Source organism: Chrysemys picta, chromosome 7 (genome assembly GCF_011386835.1).
Source record: "Chrysemys picta bellii isolate R12L10 chromosome 7, ASM1138683v2, whole genome shotgun sequence".
Lineage (NCBI taxonomy): Eukaryota > Metazoa > Chordata > Testudines > Emydidae > Chrysemys > Chrysemys picta.
Genome location: NC_088797.1, coordinates 8,616,839 through 8,631,058, shown reverse-complemented (window position 1 = coordinate 8,631,058; position 14,220 = coordinate 8,616,839). Strand labels below are relative to the sequence as shown.

Genomic DNA, 14,220 nt, shown 5'->3' with positions numbered 1-14,220 from the left:
ATCACGATATCCCACGGCAATGAGTTCCATGGTTAGTTGTGCGTTCTGTGAAAAAATACTTCCTCTTGTTTGTATTAAACTTGCTGCCTATTCATTTCATTGGGATGCTTGGTTTTTGTATTGTGTCAAAAGATAAATAATACTTCTCTATTCACTTTCTCCACACTACACGATTTTATAGACTTCTATCATATCCCCTCTTTGTTGTCTCTTTTCTAAACTGAACACCCCTAATCTCTTTAGTTTCTTGTCACATGGGAGCACTTCCATACCTTTGATTGTCTTTGTTGCCCTTCTCTGAACCTTTTCCAGTTCCAAGAAAACTTGTGTGTTGGTTCTCTGCACAAATGTGAATTTCATCCTGTGTATATATAGCAGATTTATCAATATGATGAGATTTAAAAGTCATCCTCTGAAGGGAATCCTCTAGAAAACTATCATCTTCTCTATTACTGAATGAGAGACATACCGGCTGTACTGAAATGTCAGAAGGGTTTGCACAGCTGACAAGTTGCTGAAAACGGAGCATGGCAGCATCTCCATAAATTCTCTTTATCCAGCCAAGTGCAGCAGCTTAATATAGACTTAGTAAAAGCTTTAGTCCCACTGTCTCTCTCACACACTGAGATCCAGCACTGCCACGGGCCACGACAAAAACATGAATGTGGGGATTTAACAGCGTGTAATACCATTAGTAGCACAGCGTTTTATAAATTATTTTCTGCGGGTTTAAAGAAATGTCTGAATTCAGCCAAAATTCTGACCAGGAAGTCAGAATCGAGGACATTGATGAAGATGAAATCTTAGGAAACTTATCCCCTGAAGAGCTGAGGGAGCTCCAATGTGAAATGGAAGTCATGGCTCCAGATCCAAGAGTCCCAGTTGGAATGATACAGAAAGATCAGACTGAAAAACCTCCAACGGGAAACTTTGACCACAGATCTCTTGTTGATTACCTGTATTGGCAGAAGGCATCAAGACGCATGCTAGAGGATGAGAGAGTTCCCGTCAACCTCTTGCCATCTGAGGTAATAAGCGAGAATCACAACTGTTTATTATGCATCTGCTATAAGACTTATTGTAAGAGTATATTGCCAAAGATCAGGGCCCTCATAACAATAGGTTTGATGCTTTTGTCTTCCTCTCTGTCAGTTCCTTCTACAAATTAAAGCACAGTATAGTGTATGAATTAAACTCAGTCAAATCTTGTTTCAAAATTCTCTATAACTATAGGATGTAACTTGAAAGATTACCCCAGGGTTTTTATTTTTACTTTTTGCCCTAAATTGTTAACTACATTTTCAAATGTAAGAAAATGACGTTTTTATTTCATCAAAACCTCTGACTGAAAAAACACCATATGAAAGCAAATCACAAAATAGAAGTCAAGCTTTTTATTTCTCCATAATATATATAAGAATATATATATTGGCTAGTGTGATTTTCCCTTATAACCTTAATATAATTAGAAGGGCTTAATAAACTCTAAAATTGGATGATAATAATAATAGTAATAATTAATATAACAATGTCACATTGAAAATGTCTGTCTTTTTGACTATGAGTTACAGTCACTAGAGACTATGAGCCCAAACTTCATGGACCAAATACTCAGCAGATGTAAATCAGCCAAGTTAATGGAACTGGGGATCCAGTTGTATGTCTTATGGTGGGCTCTGATTCAAGAGTCCAATCCTATTCAGCAATGCACTTAAGCACATTCCTAAGTCCCATTGACTTAAAGTTAAGCACGTACTTAAATATTTTGCTGAATTGGGGCCATAGTCTTTATGCAGGCCAAACTCCCACTGAATACAAGGGGAGATGTGCCTGCGTAAATACATCTGTATTAGGACCTGTAGGAATTTTAAAGGACTCAAGGGAGAAACAGTGTGCGACTTTTTACCATCAGTCCAACCTTATATAATATGGTTGTATTCTAGTACGTCAGTACTGTATATCCCTGAATTCCAGTAAAATTTGTAGTGTCCCAGTAGGTGTTTACAAAGAAGATAAGCTGTCGCTTGATCGTTGTTGGCCTTTAACAGGTTCATATATAAATGTGCTTCCTTTTATACTTTGGGATGTTGAAAGTTGTTGGGGTTTCTTTAACCTCTATTGTACAAAATATAGATGGGCCTGGATATAGTTTGGATCCAGATTTGAACTATTCCAAAGTTGGGAGTTGTGTGGTTCATTCCCAGTTCTGTGTCAAGTTAAATCCATACAAAAACTCCGAGAGCTTCATTAATACAGCAAACAGATATGATTTATTTATATTTCAGCATCCCCTCCTTTGTCACTTCAGAACTTGACAAATAGCAACCTCCACTGGTACAAAGGAGAAGTGCAGTTAAGTGTCACTGTGGTTCCAATCCTGATCTCAGTGGGGCAGGACCACCACCACCATCTGCATCCCTTACTCTTGTACATACAAAGGGCCTGATCCTGCACTCCTTATTTATAGATAAACTCTCACTGGAGTCCATGGGAGTTTTTGCTTACTAATAGCAAGCTGCAGACAAAGTAAAATGGGTCCTAAGTAGTAAAATCCAGTTCTTACCCATCATGAGGAAGGGACAAGAAAATTAAATTGTACATGAAATAGACCTTCAGGGAAAGTGGCTAACCTTCCTGGCAGGAACAGAGCAGATGCTAATATGATGTCATTACTGATGCTAAAAGCACAGCCCTTGAATCAAGCAGTGTTCAGAAACCACTTTCCCACTGCAGAACACAAAAGCAATTGAACTAATATTCACCTACATCCTCAGTGATGCCCCCTTAATGCTAATGCTCTACACAAAAGCCCAGACTCCTAAGGCTTGAACACTAATACCGGGCCGCCCCGGGGGGGGGGGAGGGGGAGCAAGTGGGGCAATTTGCCCCAGGCCCCTCAGGGGCCCCCACGAGAATATAGCATTCTATAATATTGCAACTTTTTTTATAGAAGGGGCCCCCAAAATTGCTTTGCCCCAGGCCCCCTGAATCCTCTGGGTGACCTGCACTAAGAGTTCTACCAGTTACTATGATGTTCTCCTCTTTGATCTTCATTAGACTGAGCCACAGAGCCAATAGCTAGAAATGTATCTCCATTTTTTTGCTACATGAAAAACAAAGGTTTCCTAGAAATGCGATAGACAACCCATTGTTATATCAGAGACAATTAGGGCTGATCTACCATTGATGTCAATAGAAAGATTTCACATGACATCAATAGACTTTAGATCAGGAATGTGAAAGAAGTTATTGGCATTCTTGGAAAGTTTATATGAGAGATTGCTGTATAACAGTATTTAAGTAAGGAATTATTGTTCATTCACATTTAGGCCAGAAGTACAATGAACATTGTTTCTTTTTTCTAAAAGAATTCTCTTATATATGATGTGAGGAAAAACAGATATGTTAAATCCATTTGCTATATTTTTATTTCAGCACATAATTAATGTCACAAAACCATTTTAAATTATTTCAGCTATTAGCATTTTGTCTTCTTTAGAGAAACGTTGCAGAGAAGTTTGAAGAAAATGCTGGGGATATGGACAATATTGCTAAGCAAAAAATGGCAGAAGATACTACAGAAGCAGACCGAAAAGAAACATATTACAAAAACGAACATGTCGAACAGGCCAAGCCGGGTTCAGCTCAACAATCGGGAGAAACAAATGAAGAGAGAAGCTATAAAGAGACAGAAGATGAAGAAGAGGAGGAGGAGGAAGATGATGATGATGATGATGACGACGAGGAGGAAGATGACGATGATGAAGAGGAGGAGGAGGAAGATGACGAAGAAGAATCAAGAATGAAGAAGCCATATGGAGACAAAAACAGCAACAGTGCTCAGGTAACTAAGAAGCCATGTACAAAATCAGGGGAAAATCCAGAAAACCAAGAAAACCATGAGAAGAAAGTATCAAAACTACAAATTCCAAAGAAGTTAGCTGTAGATACTAGTTTTATTAAGTTAAGTGCAAGACCTTCAGGAAACCAAACCAATTTAGATGAGAGCTTGCAGAAGGTCCGGAAAAACGATCCAGATGTGAAGGAACTCAACCTGAACAACATTGAAAACATCCCAAAGGAAATGCTGGTGGACTTTGTGAATGCCATGAAAAAAAACAAGCATGTAAAAACATTTAGTTTAGCCAATGTGGGAGCTGATGATAACGTAGCTTTTGCTGTGGCCAACATGTTACGTGAAAACAGGAGCATCACTACTCTAAACATTGATTCAAATTTTATTTCAGGCAAGGGAATCGTTGCTATCATGAGATGTCTGCAGTATAATGAGACGTTAACTGAACTGCGTTTTCACAATCAGAGGAACATGTTGGGCCATCAAGCTGAAATGGAAATTGCCAGGCTTCTGAAAGCCAACCCTAAGCTGCTGAAGATGGGCTATCACTTTGAACTTCCAGGCCCCAGGATGGTTGTTACCAATCTGCTCAGCAGAAATCTTGACAGACAAAGGCAAAAAAGGCAGGATGAGCAAAAACAGCAGCAATTAAAACAGCAGAGAGAGTTAATAGCCATGTTAGAAAATGGACTAGGGTTGCCTCCTGGGATGTGGGAAATGCTAGGGGGACCAATGCCTGATTCAAGGATGTATAGCTCAATACAAGCCCCCAAGCCGCCACCTGTCCCTAAAACTATGCCCATGAGCAGGAAAAATGAACATGCAAGAAAGCCAGCCCCTGAAGAACAGAGCAGTGAGGAACCTGCCTCCTTCAAAATGGTCAAACTCAAGAGAACTCAGCGCAAGCCCACTATACCAGAATACGTGGAACCAGCTGAAAAAACAAGCATCAAAGATGTGATCAAGACTCTTAAACCAGTTCCAAAAAAACGACCACCTCCTCTAGTTGAGATAACCCCAAGAGAAAAGCTCTTAAATGACATTCGTCAGAGTAACGTCGCTTATCTTAAACCGGTAAGTGTTTATGAAACAGAATGGTAGCAACAGGGAAATATTTCCATCTCTGTAATTTAATGCAAATCAAATCTAATATTCTATTTGAAGGGCTTCCACAAAAGCATCTACAAAAATTGTGGGCCTATTCATTTTCAGGCATAGAAACATGGTTATTGTATGCAAGTTGGCATTTTTGTGAACAGCTTTTGAGCATTAGTCACGTGTTTCTATATGCACAAATGCAGACTTTTGCACAGGCAAATTAATACAACCGCAAATTTTGCAGATGCATTTATTAATGCCTGGTGAAGATTTGGCTCCTATGCTTTCTGGATAGATTCATCATCATTTTAAAATTAAGTACATTTATGTTCTGGAATTTTGATAAAGGGTTTGTTAGTTGCCTCCTGGGCCGTTGTGAGCTGTTAGATGAATTCATACTTTAATTCACACGTTACATCGCAATAATGACCAACCACAGTTTTACTTCAAATGTGGTCAATATTAAGCCCAACTTACAGTCCTTATATAGGAAAAGCTCCCACTGAGTGTTCTTTGAGCAAGGATGGCAAGACCCACACCGTTATCTGCCCATAGAGTGAGATTTCATGCCTAATTTCAGCTCATAACTAGACAAATCATAAGCCCCTCTAAATAGTAGTCAGTGAAATGGTACCACTGACACAAAGTCCTAAAGGGAGATTTCAAACCTCTGTATGCCCACAATCATAAAGGTAAAAGAAAAGGACTCAACTCAATAGATAAGCAAAAAAATTAGAAGTGTAAGTGTGTGTGCGTGTGTGTGTGTGTAAATCTGTTTCTTTTAGGGTGCAAATAGTTGCAGGAATGATTTATTACTAATCCTCCAAACATTATACAGGGTCCTTAACAATTTATGGTCAATCCTATGAGGTTCTGAGCCCCATAATAATACCTATCTAGCACTTTTCATCCATAGATCTCAAAGCCCCTTACAAGGTGAGTATCATTATCCCCATTTCACAGATGGGGAAAGTGAGGCACAGGGAGATGAAGTGACTTGCCCAAAGATTACCCAGCAAACCAGTGGAAAGGCCAGGAACTGAACCTAGGTCTACTTAGTCACCTGTTCAGTGCCCTAGCCTTAACATAAGAACATAATAATGGCCATACTGGGTCAGACGAAAGGTCCATCTAGCCCAGTATCCTATCTTCCGACAGTGGCCAATACCAGGTGCCCCAAAGGGAATGAACAGAACAGGTAGTCATCAAGTGATCCGTCTCCTGTCGCCCATTCCCAACTTCTGGTAAACAGAGGCTAGGGACACCATCCCTGGCCATCCTGGCTAATAGCTATTGATGGACCTATCCTCCATGAATTTATCTTGTTCTTTTTTGAACCCTGTTATAGTCTTGGCCTTCACAACATCCTCTAGCAAGGAGTTCCACAGGTTGACTGTGCATTGTATGAAGAAATACTTCCTTTTAAACCTGCTGCCTATTAATTTCATTTGGTGGCCCCTAGTTCTTGTGTTATGAGAAGGAGTAAATAACACTTCCTTATTTACTTTCTCCACACCTCTATCATATCCCCCCTTAGTCGTCTCTTTTCCAAGCTGAAAAGTTCCAGTCATATTAATCTCTCCTCATACAGCAGCCTTTCCATACCCCTAATCATTTTTGTTGCCCTTTTCTGAACCTTTTCCAAGTCCAATATATCTTTTTTGAGATGTGGCGAACACATCTGCATGCAGTATTCAAGATGTGGGCGTACCATGGATTTATATAGAGGCAATATGATATTTTCTATCTTATTATCTATCCCTTTCTTAATGATTCCCAACATTCTGTTAGCTTATTTTGACTGCCGCTGCACATTGAGTGGATGTTTTCAGAGAACTATCCCCAATGACTCCAAGATCTCTTTCTTGAGTGGTCACAGCTGATTTAGACCCCATCATTTGATATGCATAGTTGATATTATGTTTTCCAATGTGCATTACTTTGCATTTATCAACATTGAATTTCATCTTCTATTTTGTTGCCCAGTCACAGTTTTGAGAGATCCTTCTGTAGCTCTTTGCAGTCTGCCTGGGACTTAACTATCTTGAGTAGTTTTGTATCATCTGCAAATTTTGCCACCTCACTGTTTACCTCTTTTTCCAGATCATTTATGAATACGTTGACTAGAACTGGGCCCAGTACAGACCCCTGGGGGACACCACTATTTACCTCTCTCCATTCTGAAAACTGACCATTTATTCCTAGCCTTAGGCCTGGTCCACACTAACCCCCCACTTCGAACTAAGATACGCAACTTCAGCTACGTTATTCACGTAGCTGAAGTCGAACTATCTTAGTTCGAACTTACCGCGGGTCCAGACGTGGCAGGCAGGCTCCCCCGTCGACTCCGCGTACTCCTCTTGCGGAGTAGGAGTACCGGCGTCGACGGCGAGCACTTCCGGGATCGATCCGGGATCGATTTATCGCGTCTAGACAAGACGCGATAAATAGATCCCAGAAGATCGGTTGCTTACCGCCGGACCCGGAGGTAAGTATAGACGTACCTTAGTCCCCTGCCTTCCCATAACTCCATCTCCAAATGACACAGAGAACAGGGGCTCAGTAACTTACAAGACGAGACATAAATGAACTCCCATCAATATGATTTGGAGTTATGGAGGCTCAGCATCTCACCCACTGAAGCCTTTAATGCACACTTGTAGGGAAAGTTCTTAGGGGGCTTTTACCACTCAGAAGATCTCATGAGAGACTGTGCTCTTGTTTTAGTGGGTAGAGGAGTACATTTGTTTGTTTGTTTTACCGCAACTCTTCCTTGCTTTGTTTGAGATTATCATGATATTACAAATGGCGACACTGCCAATGCCCCTTAATCTATGTCTGTATAGTCAACCATTTCTAAGGTATATTTAGTGCATATGCCATGACTTTTGAATTGATAATTTGCTAGACAGGCAGAAGTGGCTCCTCCGGAGCTGCTTTGGTCTATCTGGTCCAGGACACATTTTTAAAATTGCCCGAGTCCATATCAGATAGAATCAAATGGCCTCTAACGTATTATTTTGGTCTGTAGAGCACATATAATGCCTTCAATAATATCTTAATTAAAAATAACGTTTTTAATAAATAGATAAAACCAAACAAGAAAGACCATGGGCTAAATTCACTTCTGGCATGAGCAAGTGTAACTGGAATGAAATCAATGGAGATATGCCCGTTTACAGCAATGGTGAATTAGGTTTTGCATGTATGAAATGTTAACAGTGAACATGTATTTAACAAAATAATATATCGGCCCCGGATCTGCGTCTATCACTCAGTGGTTCTTAACTTTTACTGCAGCCTGCACCCCTTTGGTTCTCAAAATATGTTCTCGCACCCCTTAAATCTAGATATATTTTGTTTGTATATTACAGTAATCATTAAAAAATGTATAATGTTAATAAATACATAGGTTTGATGAAACAAAGTAGTTGTACTTACCTGCCTGTGCTTAATTTGTGTTTTCGATTATTTACCTTCTAAAAAAATCTGGCATGTCTCGCACCCCCAGAAAGGGCATCTCGCACCCCCAGGGGGTGCGTGTACCCCACGTTAGGAACCACTGTGTGACTATAGTGACTGGACTTGGTCCTGTTCCCATTTAAGTCAATGGCAAAATTCTTGGCAACAATAGGAGTAGGATCTGGGTCTGTTATGTATTTTTACAAAATATGGGGCAAAATTATGAAAAGGACTAATGATTTTGGATGCTTCCATTTTTGTGTGTCCAACTTGAAATACTTTAAGGGGGCTGATTTTCAGAAAGTGGTGAGCCCTCAACCTCGGAAAACCAGGCCTCTTTCAGAAGACTCAGATTGGGCACTCAAAATCATGGCCATAGTGTTTAACATTCTGGTCTTCTAGGATCTAATACTGACCTCGTAGTTCTTACAAAAGCGATCAGGCCCATTAAATTCTGTGAAAATCATCATCCAAATGGAATTGCTTGTGTGATTAAGGAATAGTCCCATGAGCATGAGTGTGGAGGATCCAGTCTAAAAAGTAAATTGCCAAAAGGTGCCATTCCAATTTCTCAAGTAATTGACACCTGCTTTATAACTTCCTCTGAATTTTTTTCAATGTATTATTTTTTTTTAAATTACAGGCCATATTTTGGTCCCATTTACATTTGTACAAACTCACGATATTCAGTGGAATTACACAGGCATAACTGAGACAAGAATTTGGCCTGACATGTTAAAGAAGATGAGCGGTCTTAAAATGACACCTGCCTGTAAATTCAAAGTTAATGCTGCCAATATGTCCCTAACTCACATCACTGGGGTATTTTTATTATTATTACTACTACTACAGTGGCAAGGATTATTTAAAGACTAATTTAGCTGCAAAGAAAGGCAGTCTTCAGGACTTCTGACCTTTTACATTGGTGTAGAAGTGTTGTATCTTGGATCTGGTCACGCTGTCTAGAACGGCTCACAATGGATTAGAAGTAAAATATCCGCAGTGGACAGGTCACTGGACTTGCATTCAAGGCACATAGACGCTGCCACTGACTCACTGTGTGATCTTGGCACATCACTTAAATCCTCTCCAGAGTCTCTCTTTCCCCATCTGTCATATGCGGGATAAGAATGCCTCTTCACCTTGTAGAGCACTCTGAGATCTATGGGATCTCTATCTGGGCTAAGTGGTGTTATTGATGGCTACTTGATTTATCAAGCAATAACCAACAGCTCTGTGAATTCTAAGAGACAACAATGTGCCAAGAATTTCTTAACCATTATAGCCACAGAATTTCCTGTTACATTTTCAGTACTGTGATGTTACTGTCTAATTATAATAAGCACACTTATTTTTGGAGAAAAAAGGGCAAAGCCAGTTTTTCCTGCTATTAACATGTCTTCTTATTGGTCTTGTACAGGTGCCAGTACCAAAAGAGCTAGAGTGAAACACCAGATTCCCCTGAAGGAAACAACTTGAAATAAAGACGATTCAAGTTTCACTTACAATTGTTTCAAAGGATGCTTTCTTCAGAAGCCAAGTGGTAGATATGAACATGTGGGAACAATGCTTGTAATATGCATCTGTTTATACCATGATGAAAAAGGGTGGAATGGAACAAGTCAATGCTAAAAGGATTTCCATCAGCTATCAAGTAACAATGATGCCCTGGTATAATCTCTGTCTGCCAGTTGGATTCTAGTCTCCAGTTTGTCCAGAGGTATTTGCCCAGCAGCTGCAACAACTTAACAGGTTTTACAGATTCAGACAGTGAACTCTATTGCTTACATGGTACTTTCTGCTGTTAAATTCTCCTGCAACACATAGTGCTCTATTGTGACTTTCCTTCTTTACACACACAACTTTCTTTTTTCACACTGCTGTATGCCACTGCTTTTTTTATTAAGTACACATGTGATTTCTATCTACACAACTTATATTTTCAGTCCAGAATTATTTTCGTTTTTAGACTGAGGAAACAAACAAACAAAAGAGCAAAAATGCCCTGTCTAGGAGAGAGCACAGTGTGCATTTCTTCCAAAACGAACTGCAGTAGTTCTGAGAACAAAATGGCTGCCATCTCTGCAAACAGGCAGAGTTCTTAGAAACTTAAAGGCACAGTACACAGGGGAAAAAAAAGAAAGTCATAACAGTTTCAAACTTCATACTCCATAGAATGTGTTCTGGCAAGTATTCTATCTGGTTAGCATTTAAAACATGAAGCCATGAGCTGTTTTGGGAGCTGTGCAATCATTATTCCCCTGGCAGATTCTCTCTGTCCTTGCTATAACCCTGAACTGTTTCGCCACCCGCATGCTTCAGACCACACATTGCAGTCACCTTCTGAGAATAGAACTGGACTGTTTCAGATGTCCCTCAATACTACTGATGAACTGGCCAGAGTTGCTGCTACTGAGTATTTTTGGGCCCTTGCCCTTTTCCCTCTGCTTGGGTCTCAAGCTGCCTGCCAGTTTGAGGAAGGAACTGAATGTCTCGCTTGTATGGTGATGGCAGTGCAGAGCTCTAGCTGGAGGTAACGGCACTTGCCCATCCTTGCGCCAGTTAATGGTTTTGAAATATTCTGATGGGGAAAAATGCTTTAAATGGTCAAAGTGACAAGCCTTGATTCTGTACCATCCAAACCCAGCCCAAGCACCCACAGAATGTGCCCAGGAAAGGAGAGGTCATTTCTGGTGTTGGGGAAAGTCTCTACCCAAAGCGTGTGAAATCCTCCTCAGTTCCTCTTATCTTTAATTAATCTCTTTTCTGGATGCTTTCCCTTTGCTACCAGGCATGCTGTTGTATTCCCCCTACTTCAGTCTGTTCATACTAGTCTATCCCCTCACTCTGCTTGCTTCCTATCTGCCAACTCTCCTTTTGCTCCCCACAAAACTTCACTCCACGCAAACCAGCATCACCAAGTCCATTAATGGCCTACTCTGCCTCTAGTAGCTAAGACACAAGGCTGTGTCTTGCTCTTTTTTTCCTCCTTGGTCTGCCTATTACTGCTGCTCAGTTCCTTCTCTTCTTGTCTGAATGTCCTTGGCCATCCCAATAATCTGACCTCTTCTTTCCGCAGCTCCTGGTTTCTCCTTCCCTTCTCGCTCAATATGATCACCAAGGCTCTAAAAAGTCTTCTGCCAGCCAGCTTGCATTTCTCTTACACGATCCATGCTTCCTTCCCAAACCTCTTTTCTCCCACTCAGCTTCATATCCTACTGCTCCCACATAGAGAACAGTTGCCTTCTTCATGCCAATCAACCCTCTCCTTTCAAATCCACCCTTCCACCTTTGTTCACGTCCCCTCCCTGTACCTTAACTGAGCTGCTGTCTGATTCCCTTTGAGGGTGGGGGACATGCATGCAGGCAGGGAACTTGATTTACTGTTTGTAGGGTACTGTATGAATTTACAGCACACTAAGGAATTTTTAAAACTATGATTCAACATTGCTTGTGCACATGTTGAGAGGAAAACACAGTTTTACTGTATTTCTCATTTACAGCTGTCAAATGAAGAGAATACCCTAGGTGGGATGTGCCAGTGTTGTTGTCGCTCTCTTTCAATTGAAAGGCTAGCAGAAAAAGGAGCATGGTCAGGCAGAGGTGGGAAGAGCCAAAGCAGCTTTGAGACACTCTTATTCAGCCCCATTCCCAGAGGCGATTCAGGACTCACCCTAAACTGAGCAGCTTTTCAAGGGTCCGTCTGGAGGGAAGCGTGTGCCTTGACCATAACTCCTAGTGCTTAGGTATCGTTTCCAGCCAGAGAGGGTCTGAGGGATGGCAGAGCTGGTGCAGTGACCCTATGCCATCAGCCGATCCCTACATGAAGGGAATGCTCCCAGGGCCACTTAAGCTGATTTTATGGCTGATCGTTCTAGTGAATCAGACCCATAATGTTCATGTAAAATTTTCAGTGTGCTCCTACTGTCTACACTGTGTAGTAACAAAGAAGGGGAAGCAAATGCACGATAGGAGCCACTCTACACTCACACAACCGGGAAGGGTGTCTAAGCGTTTGGAAGAAAATATGGCAACCCCATCCCTTCTCTGAGGGAAGGCAAAGCAAGCAAAAGCCCATCACTACCTTATATGTAATCATAGGTGGGACCATATGCTAATATGGCACACAGAGCACACTCAGCAGGAACTGGCAGCATAGATGAAAGATGAAGAAGGGAACTATACGGAGAAGAGACTGGAACATGCTATTCTCAGTGGCATCAGCACAACCCTTGCCTATGATTGCAACAGTTCAGAGAGGGTGTGGCTAAAGGAAAGGTAGGTGGAGTCTAGGAAAGTGCCCCACAAAAATGGTGCCTTCTGGAAAGGCACAAAGGCTGTTCAGAGCCATCAGATCCTACTGTAAGAGAGGAATGTGCAGCAGGAAAAGATCCCATCTCTCACCCCATCAGAAAGAATGCAAAAGCAAACACCAGGAGGCATACAGCACTACCCCCATTCAAGCCCTGCTCCACTGGAGAACTGGTTTGTTTCAGAGTAGAGACTCACTTACCATTAAAGTTTATCCAGATTGGACTGAGCCTCATGGTATGAAGATCATCTATTAGGGCCTTGTAGGTTTTTGTAGTTAGTATGGTCATGTGTGGTGTCATGCCAGTCACAGGGTTCAGGTCTGAATGGTGGTTTTGGGTATGTGTATCACATCACATTTTTCTTCAATGAGTTACATACATTACCACATCTACTACTTGTTGTCTCCTACCTCAACCCTAATGAGATTGCACTACTTTTTCCACCACTTATACCTCTGCAGACTCCTTATTTTCAATAGGGTTGGAAAAAGGTAACTGACCCCATCTCCCACACTTTTCTGATAGTCACATAGCTCCTGCCAACCATATTTGGGTGGGGCATAGCTTCTTCTAAAAATCCAACAATGCATGCCCCACTCTTGGCTTGTGTCCTCCTTTAAGGGCCCAATGGCTTCTGCTAAGGCCAGAAATAGAATCAAACTTGGATAAGGGGTTGCTCTAGGCTTTGTGCCCCACCCTCTACAAAACCCAGTAGCAGAGACTAACTGGAATCATTGTTATTGTAAAGGTACAGCCTGTTATCTTGTATAGGAAGGTGTCCCCATTTGCTTCAATTTCCTTTGAGGACACAGAGAAAGAGGTAAACTGCTATTGCAGAAGCTTTTGTTCAGACTACAAAAAAAAAAAAAAAACAAAAAAAACAAAAAAAACCACAAAAATCATCAAATCAGGCTCCTCCCCCCCCCCCCCCCCCCCCCCCGACACAGAGTACTGATTTACTCCCACTTGGTTTGGAGTTTTGCGGAGGGTTTTTTGTTGTTTAAGTTGGGAGGTGAAGGCAGGAATCTTCTACTTTAGATGTGGCTTGAAGGAAGAAATTTAGTCTGGTGGGGCTGGAAACTGAAAATTATTCACATAAGTCAAACATCTGAACACTGGAAAATTTGGTTTAACAAACAACAAAAAAACCCAAACCCTACCCCACCCAGTTTGGTAAGCATACCATTTTTCAAATTCGTCCAAGAGGCAGCCCTCCCTACTTTCCTCCACCCAGAAAACCACTCACCCAAAAGGATACAGATATCCACTGACTCACTATGGCATGTTCCAAATCCATTCCCTTTCTGAAAGGAAAGAAGACCCACAGTGCATTGTGTTGTGCTTTTGTTATATGTAAAGTAGTGACCATAGTTCAAAAACCAAAAAAGTTTGTCACTTAAACTGCATCATGTTATTGTAGAGTAGTGTGATCTTGATTAAAGCTCACTTTTCTGCATTAGGATTAGTTTAAAAAGAAATAAATGCACTCAG

General features: G+C 41.1%; 1 protein-coding gene across 2 annotated transcripts; it reads left to right on the top strand.

Moving 5' to 3' along the window:
- The first annotated feature begins 238 nt into the window (after positions 1-238).
- Positions 239-10,349, top strand: LMOD3 (leiomodin 3). Of its 2 annotated transcripts, none has more exons than XM_005297800.5 (3): positions 239-1,028; positions 3,500-4,930; positions 9,837-10,349. In XM_005297800.5, exons 1-3 carry the CDS (start codon positions 738-740, stop codon positions 9,861-9,863), a joined length of 1,749 nt encoding a protein of 582 aa, XP_005297857.2. In that variant the 5' UTR covers positions 239-737; the 3' UTR covers positions 9,864-10,349. The 2 variants fall into 2 exon arrangements, with proteins under 2 accessions (XP_005297857.2, XP_065406790.1); XM_065550718.1 differs by having other exon boundaries at positions 572-1,028; positions 3,483-4,930.
- Positions 10,350-14,220: the final 3,871 nt, after the last annotated feature.

Coding starts and splice junctions, on each gene's coding strand:
- LMOD3 (XM_005297800.5), top strand. CDS start 738: ATGTCTGAATTCAGCCAAAATTCTGACCAGGAAGTCAGAATCGAGGAC. Junction 1,029..3,499: donor TCAACCTCTTGCCATCTGAG/GTAATAAGCGAG, acceptor TGTCTTCTTTAG/AGAAACGTTGCAGAGAAGTT. Junction 4,931..9,836: donor ACGTCGCTTATCTTAAACCG/GTAAGTGTTTAT, acceptor GGTCTTGTACAG/GTGCCAGTACCAAAAGAGCT.